The sequence below is a fragment of the Macaca fascicularis genome, chromosome 16 (genome assembly GCF_037993035.2).
Source record: "Macaca fascicularis isolate 582-1 chromosome 16, T2T-MFA8v1.1".
In the NCBI taxonomy this organism is placed as follows: domain Eukaryota; kingdom Metazoa; phylum Chordata; class Mammalia; order Primates; family Cercopithecidae; genus Macaca; species Macaca fascicularis.
Window position 1 is genome coordinate 80,823,817 of NC_088390.1, and position 8,086 is coordinate 80,831,902.

The following is an 8,086-nucleotide window of genomic DNA, read 5'->3' on the forward strand; positions in this document are numbered from 1 at the left end:
CCTTAGGGTTGAAGTGGGAGTGGCCATGTGAGTCCCAGCAAATGCGTTTTGGGATTAAGCAGGCAGGTGCCTTCAGCAAGCTTCCCCGGGCATCCCCTCCTCAAGCGGCACCTTCGTGGCGGGCAGGGCATCTCGGACAGGTCCTGGCTCCAGCTAGCTCTGTGGCCTTGGACAGCTCCCTTGACCCCCACCCCCACCCCCACAAGGGTTTCCTCATCTGTAAAATGCACCCCGATGTCTCCAGCTCTGTCTAAGCCCTGGAGTTGGTGTCCCCAGCAGTGGAGAGGGGACCTAAAGCCACAGATACACCCCTAGGGGTTCGGACTCAAAGTCTGGAGCAGAACCGGGCGGACACAGGGTCACCGCCTGGCTGTGCTTTGGACAGAGAAGCTGGGTCCCGTCGGGGGTGAGTGGGGCCTGTCCCAACCGGTTGTCCGCCCCATCCCCCCACCTCTCACCCCCGCAGACTCCTCCAAGCCAGGGGCCTGGAAGTGGCTCCTTCTTCTGATTCACCCAAAGGCGACAGTGGCTTGCCTCATCCCCAACTCCACCGACGGCATGAGAGGGGCATGGAGGCCCGGGCCCAGGGAAGGTTTTACGCTCCGTCCTTAACCCAGGGTCATAATCTGACCAGGTTGGGAGAGGGCGCGGGGCCCCGGAACCCCAGCCGCAGACAGCCCACTTCTCCGCAAGCACCTGGGTCGGGGGAGGTGGGGGTGGGCCCGAGCAGCAGGCGCGCCCACGTGCCTCTCCCGCGAGGGCCCAGCCACCCCAGCTCGAGCCAACCCAACGCCGCCTCTCGTGCCCCACCTCAAGCCCCGCCCCGGCCCCTGCAACCCGATCTTCGCCGCCGGGCGGCGGCCGGAGCCAGCTGTCCCAGCGCCTGCTGTAGCCTGGGGCCGGGCCGCCGCGCTCCTCCCCTCCCCGCCCTCAGAGCCGGGCCTCGCAGCCGCCGGGGATTGCTGGCCGCATTCATCCATGTGTCTCTCAGGCCAGCGCAGAGACGGGGGTGGGGTGAGTTAGGCCAGGGAAGCAGGCCCCTTTTCCCAAGGGAAGAATCCCCTCCCGGAGGCCCGCCGGGTCGTGGAGTTTCCACGGGTGGACGTAGTGGGGCCGAGGGCACGGGGAGCCCTGCCGCTGCCTTATGTCTGGCTCTAGACCGGGGTTCCTCGGCTCCACCAGCGACATTTGGGGCCGGATCGCTGTGTAGTGGAGCTGGCCTGGGCACTGCAGGATATTATCCCTGACACCCTCCACTGGATGCCAGGAGCACAGTCAGCCCCCTAACCGTACAAACACAAACGTCTCTGAACACGGCTAAATGTCCCCTGGGGGCAAACTCTCCGGGTAGAGACCCACTCCCCGAGGGTTTTACGGTGGGCATTTGAGGCAGCCACAGGGCCTGGGGGCCGGGAGCCCGAGGTCCCTGCAGCCAGGACGCTGGTGCTGGCCTCCCCTTCTCCCCGCCGCTGCCAGCTGCTTCAGGCCGGCCTAGGGACTGTGACCCTTGACCTGACAGTATTTCGGCAGCATGTGACCTGCCAGGCTTTCTCACCATAGGGTGCCCCCCACCCTGATGTGGGTGCTGGGACAGGGGATGCTGGGGACAAGCCCGTCACTAGCAGTCAGGCCAGCTGGGGCACCAGAAAGACATTCAGGCACTGGGTGTCCATGGGCAGCCTGAGTTTCCCCAGGAGAGGCTGGGCTGAGGCTACTGTGTGAGCCCAGGGGCTGTCAGGACTGAAGGTCAGAGGGCATCCTGGCCCACAGGGTCCACCCCTTACACACACACACACACACACACACACAGGGTGGGGCGTGGGAAAGACAAAAGGAGTTGGTCCCAGCCGGGGAGGATCCCGCCCTGTCCCTTCACCAGGCCCATTTGGGGGCGGTCATCAGAGCCAGGAGGGCCGTGAGAGGGCTGGGGCAGGGCACTGTTGGCCCCAACCCCCATCTGCATGCCATCCTGCCATGCAAAGCAGAATTTTCAGAAGAATCCAATTCCAGACTTCACAGGGGAGGTTTTAGTAGTCCCCCTCCCCCTGTGTATTCACAATTGGCTGTATTTGCATAGGAAATCTGGAAAGAGACAAAAGGCACCGTAGCAGATGTTAAAGTGGACCATTGGTGGGGTTGGCCAGGGGCGGCGGAGGGGGGAAAGGGGCTGGGTGTGGGGATGGAAATCCACAGCTACCAAGCAGATGAAGGACAAGAAGATTTTTTGTCTTGTTTTGCTTTTTCTGTCTCTCTTTCCTTTCTCTCTTTTCCATGAAAATAAATTATGTAATTTAGAAAAGTTCATCTGAAAGAAAGAAAAAGGGCCAGAGGTAGCAGTGGCCCCCCATCAGCAGCTGCAGTGGCCTGCGACGTCCCTGCCCTAGCCCACACAAAGACCAGAGTGAGCTACTCTCAGCCACACTCCCCTTCCTCATCTCTCCCGCTGAGAAAGATGGGCCAACTTTTACCCTGCCTGGATTTTCAACTCATTCTCTCCTTGGGAGGGTTTTCAAGGAGGCTGGGGTGGGGAGTGTGTGTTCATTGCATGTATGTGGCCTGGAGCGCCCACCCTCCACCCAGCCTTGCTAAATGATTCTTCGAAGGCGGAATTAGATTTACATTCGTGGAGTAGATTGGTGTGCTGTTTCTCCGAGTGTAGCTCATCGTTATAAAACACGCCTTGTCCCATGGGGCAGACAGCAACAGACATGGGAATAGCATTTGGCTCATTAATTCATTCGTTCATCAGGTTTTCATCCATATTTATCAAAGGCTGCTCCGTGCCATCATTCTAATTAACATCGATTCTCACACTGATCTCTCTCCTAGTATCCCAGTCTGTGTGGCACACAATTCTTTCACCTCCTCAAATCTGAGGCTTCTATCTCCCCAGCTCACTGCAGCCGGGTGTGTTGGGTCTCTGAGGGGAACCTCTCACTGTGTGTGACAATTCCTCAGCTACTTGACGGTGTCCATAGATGCTGACCTGCTCTGAGGTCTACAAGGGCAAAGACACCCCCATCCGTGTGTCTGTATTCATGTCCCTGTGTTGGGGATGAGGGTTCACTGATGGGGACTTTGGTCACCTGGGGACAGCTGTGTCCCGGCTCTGAAAGTGAGGCTGGTTGGCCAGGCATGATGGCTCACACCTATAATCCCAACATTTTGGAAGGCCAAGGCAGGGGGATTGTTTGAGGTCGGGAGTTCAAGACCAGCCTGGCCAACATGGTGAAACCCTGTCTCTACTAAAAATACAAAAATAAGCCGGGTGTGGTGGTGCTCACCTGTAATCCCAGCTACTTGGGAGGCTGAGGCAGGAGAATCGCTTGAACCCAGGAGGTGGAGGTTGCAGTGGGCAGAGACTATGTCACTGCATTCCAACCTGGGTGACACATTGAGACTCTGTCTAAAAAAAAAGAAAGAAAAAAGAAAGTAAACCAGGGAGATGGCCTGGGTTGAGGTGGGGGACTCTCTCCTTTGGTCATAGAAAGATTAAGAGGGTGCTCTCCTGGGCACCAGTGAAGTGCCAGGTATTCTCATAACCCCTATGCACTCCAGTTCCTAAACTTGTCTGATTCTAGAAACCATCTGGCAGCGTTTGTTAAATGACAGATTCCCAGTCCCCACTGGAGAGATTCTTGATTCAGCTGGTCCGAGGCAGGCCCCAGAATCTGCATTCTCAGCCAGTACCCCAGGTGTTTGTTACATCAGCCAAACTTGGGCCCCACTACTGTAGGGGAGGCTGAGATGGGTTAATGCTGCCTCCACCACTGCCTGGGGGTGTCGGGAGAAGGAGCTGGGTGATTGAGTGACCGGGAGGCCTTTCAAGCCATCACCTTCTCACTTTTTCAGTGGTGGAGGTGGGACCTTGTGGAGGGACTGTAGTACGGGGTTGGGGTAGGAGAGGGAAGAGTCAAGAGATCTAAGGCTGTGGTTCCCCAGCTTCCCCCACGACTGAGGACCCATTTGAGGACAGGCTGGATGTTTTTCTATATTTTTCAAGGGCTCTGTTCACCCTCCTTCCAGAATTCCTCAAAGGGGAGAGTGAGAAAGTGGGCTGAGAAGGAGGCACGGGGCTGGTGTCCAGGACCCCTGGGCCACTTGTCTCCTGCCATTTCCCTGCGTCTGATAGAAGGGGGCCTTCCTACCTAGGCCCCTGGGATTTCTGCCTCTCACCTTTTAAGGCAATCCTTTGTTTTCCCGTCTTTGTTTACATGTTTTCCACGAAACCATGAGCTCCTGAAAAGGAGATATTGCGGTATTTTTAGCTTCATGTCCCCATCTTTGGACCCAGTGCCTGGCTCAACGGGGACAGCCATTAATGTTTGTTGAACAAATTGACAGTGCCTGGGCACCGAGCGCCACCTGGCGGCATCAGCAGGCATGGTGGTGCTTAGATCTCAGTTGGAGCAGCAGACCTTGGGGGATGCGTCCTGGTCCCCTGGTTTGGGGCGGCCCATCCAAGTGTGACATCATGTAGGGGTGAGGTAGGGGTCCCTGAACAAGGTCTGGTGGGGAGGTGAGGGGTGGGCCTTTGAAAGATGTGACTCTCTCAGGATAACAAGGGGCAGGTGGGAAAGGGAGCCAGGGACACTCAGGGCACGGAAAAAGAAGAGGGAAAGGAGGCTGTGTGATGGACGGGGTGAGGCCAAGGAGGCTCTTCTGCTCCTTCTGGATAGGGAAGAAGAGGCATAGGCCGCAGCACCATGCATTCCCCGTGAGCATGGAGGGTGGTGGTGATATAATAAAGACTGCAGATAACAATAATCCCGACATTTATGGAGTGTGGACACTGTGGAGTGGTGTGATTTTTTTCCCATTTTGCAGGTGGAGAAGCTGAGGCTCAGAGAGGTTAGTAACTCAGCCAAGGTCACACAGCTTATCAGAGGCAGGGATGGGATTCAAACCAGGCAGTGAAACCCAGAGTTCATGCTCCTCATCACTCTCGGCATCCATCCATCCATCCATCCATCCATCCATCCATTCATGTATTCACTTTCAGAACCAACTTTATGGGCAGGATTCAGCAGGAGGCTGGGACTTGTCATGCTGAGTCCTCCCTGAAGAGACCCCCTCCTTGTCTGTGGAGAGCTTAGGTAGTCCCGGGGTTGGAGAATATCTCCCTGAGGTGGAATGGCCAGCCGACTTCTGCACTTCCTCCACCCCCTCCTATGCACTGTCTGGTGTCTGAAATCTCTTTTCTCCCACTGCAGTGCCCTCCCACCCTCCCTCTTCCTCGGGGTGTGGAATCTCTGCCAGGGCTCCACTCATGGACTCAGGCATGGATGTTTTTCTGATTCTTCTTTAGAGAGAGGGTCTCCATATGTTGCCCGGCCGGTCTAGGACTCCTGGGCTCAAGCCATCATCCTACCTCAGCCTCCTGATTGGCTGGGATTGCAGGTGTGGGCCACCATGCCCTCCCCCGAAGGTCCCCGAAGAATTTTCATGTGCACCTAGGCTTGAGACTTCCGCCAGAATCTGTGTAAGCAAATGTGGTCAGCGGGACCGGGAAGCTGCATTGGAGTTATGTCTCTTTCTGCTTCACCCCACAGAGCTCTCTCCAGGTCGCTGCTATTTTTGCTACACTCTGAGTCCCCACCCCAACACATACACTCCGACCTCCTGTGATGGTTGATACTGAGTGTCAACTTGATTGGATGGAAGGGTGCGAAGTATTGTTCCTGAGTGTGTCTATGAGGGTGTTGCCAAAGGAGATGAACATTTGGGTCAGTGGACTGGGAGAGGCAGACCCACCCTCAATCTGGGTGAGCACCATAAAAGCAGGTATGAAAAGAGCAGACCGGCTGAGTCTTCTAGCCTCCATCTTTCTGCTGTGCTGGATGCTTCCTGCCCTCAAACATTGGACTCCAAGTTCTTCAGCTTTTGGTCTCTTTGACCTACACCAGTGGTTTGCCAGGGGCGTTGGGCCTGTGGCCACAGACTGAAGGCTGCAGCGTCAGCTTCCCTGCTTTTGAGGTTTTGGAACTCGGACTGGCTTCCTGGCTCCTGTGCTTGCAGATGGCCTATTGTGGGGCCTCACCTTGTGATTGTGTGAGTCCATACTCCTTAATAAACTCCCACTTTATATCTACATCTATGTTAGTCCTGTCCCTCTAGAGAACCCTGACTAATACACCCCCAAAACCGCCCACGATAAAAGTTGACTCTCCTATTCTCTAGAAGCTAGAGATCTCAGCAGTGTTTATTTATTTATTTTTTATTTTTTGAGATGGAGTCTTGCTCCCAGGCTAGAGTGCAGTGGCATGATCTAGGCTCTCTGCAACCTCCGCCTCCTGGTTTCAAGCAATTCTCCTGCCTCAGCCTCCCAAGTACCTGGGATTACAGGCGCTCCCCAACACACCTGGATAATTTTTTTGGAGTTTTTAATAAAGACAGGGTTTCACCATGTTGTCCAGGCTGGTTTCGAACTCCTGACCTCAAGTGATCCACCTGCCTCAGCCTCCAAAGTGCTAGGATTACAGGTGTGAGTCACCACGCCCGGGCCCTCAGCAGTATTTAAAGTCACAACCCTGGGTTCCTGCACCTATGGCCAAAACACATGTTCACAAAGGGGTCACTGCCAGCTGGGAGCCCTGGGGCGGTGTCCCTTGACCCTAGAGCCTTAAGGTAAAGCATGTAACCTTACTCAGGGGAGGGGAGGGAGGCGTGAAACCCAGGTTCCTGCCTTTGCCCTCTCCATCCTAGAGGCAACTCCCCGCCTGCAGCCCAGCCCCTCCCCTCTCCTGGAACAGTCCGTCGGAGGCAGGCAGTGGAGCCACAGTGCTGCAACCTGCTTACGCTACTGGGGCAGCTGGACAGTCCCAGTTTGGCCTCAGGGCTACAGACCTTCTTGGGCATTGAGAGTCCCCTGGGTCTCCTCGACTGCCAACCAGGAGCCCAAGAGACCACAGAGGCCAACCCACGGCACCCGTGGACCCTCCTGGGTAGCCTGGTCTGAAGGCTGGGCACTGTGCCATTTCCTCCTCTGTGACATCTTTTTAAAACATTTTCATTATTTTTTTAGAGACAGGGTTTCTCTCTGTCTCCCAGGCTGGAGTGCAGTGGCACGATCATAGCTGTCTGCAGCTTCCACCTCCTAGGCTTAAGTGATCTCATGCCTCCGTCTCCCAAGGTGTTGGGATTACAGGCTTGAGCCACTGTGCCCAGGCCACCCCTGTGACTTCTGCCTCTCCCTCTCTTTTCATCCACTCCTCCTCTCCCTTGGAGGGCTTCACCCTCTGGAGCCTTCAGATTCTCCTCCAAAGGGGCTGGAGCCTTCCCCTGTTCCTGGTCTACTGGCTGGGGAGTCTGGAAGGATCCGCATACAGACGCCTCTCCACTTCCAGACCTGCAGAGATAAGAACTGATTTGCCTGTCCAAGAAAGCGGGCAGCTCTAGCAGCCACCATCAGATGGCGACAGGGGCTGCTTGTGACTAGCCAGTTCAGACTTCACCAGGGTTCCAAGGAGAGCAGTTTCTTTAGGGGGCTGCAGACTGCACCCCTTCCTGGCTGCTGGGTTCCACTGCCTGATTGGCATCCCCTGGCTCCAGCCACTTTGGGAGTTAGGAGCAGGACTGTGGGACCCCCCTCAAGCACCTCCCCACAACCTGCCTGTTCCAGGGCTAAGTTTCACCATCTGGCCCACCCCAGCTCCACTCTGTCCAGTCTCTGCTCACTCCCCTCCCTGCCACCCTAAGTTTTTAGGGTCACAATGTGTCCCCTTGGAGCCAACCAGTTATGGGACAGACAACCAGGGATGGTTGGGGGGTGGGGACAGAGCCAAGGTGGAGCCAGTGTTCTTTTTTTTTTTTTTTTTGAGACGGAGTCTCACTCTGTCACCCCAGGCTGGAGTACAGTGGCGCGATCTCGGCTCACTGCAACCTCCGCCTTCCAGGTTCAAGCGATTCTCCTGCCTCAGCCTCCTGAGTAGCCGGGACTACAGGCGTGCTTGGGTTTGGGGCCTGCATGGAGCACTGGCATCGTGGACAGGAAACCTTGTGGGACGCTGAGGCTCCCAGGCCTCTGACTATGATCACCACACATCTGTCTACGGCTTCCTCTTCCTCTTCATCTTGACCACACTAC

At 56.1% G+C, this 8,086-nt stretch overlaps 1 protein-coding gene and 1 long non-coding RNA gene across 3 annotated transcripts in view; one reads left to right on the top strand and one right to left on the bottom strand.

Moving 5' to 3' along the window:
* LOC141408854 (uncharacterized) overlaps positions 1–773 on the bottom strand; it is a 2,359-nt gene extending 1,586 nt beyond the window's left edge. Inside the window, exon 1 of the long non-coding RNA XR_012426104.1 lies at positions 459–773. This is a non-coding gene — a long non-coding RNA (uncharacterized lncRNA). The remainder of the gene's footprint in view (positions 1–458) is intronic.
* Positions 1–6,089, top strand: part of GPRC5C (G protein-coupled receptor class C group 5 member C) — a 27,674-nt gene extending 21,585 nt beyond the window's left edge. For both annotated transcript variants that reach the window (XM_005584846.5, XM_065531942.2), the window contains exon 5: positions 5,553–6,089. In XM_005584846.5, coding sequence (XP_005584903.4) covers positions 5,553–5,591 — 39 coding nt within the window. In that variant the 3' untranslated portion in view covers positions 5,592–6,089. The remainder of the gene's footprint in view (positions 1–5,552) is intronic.
* The last annotated feature ends 1,997 nt before the right edge of the window (positions 6,090–8,086 follow it).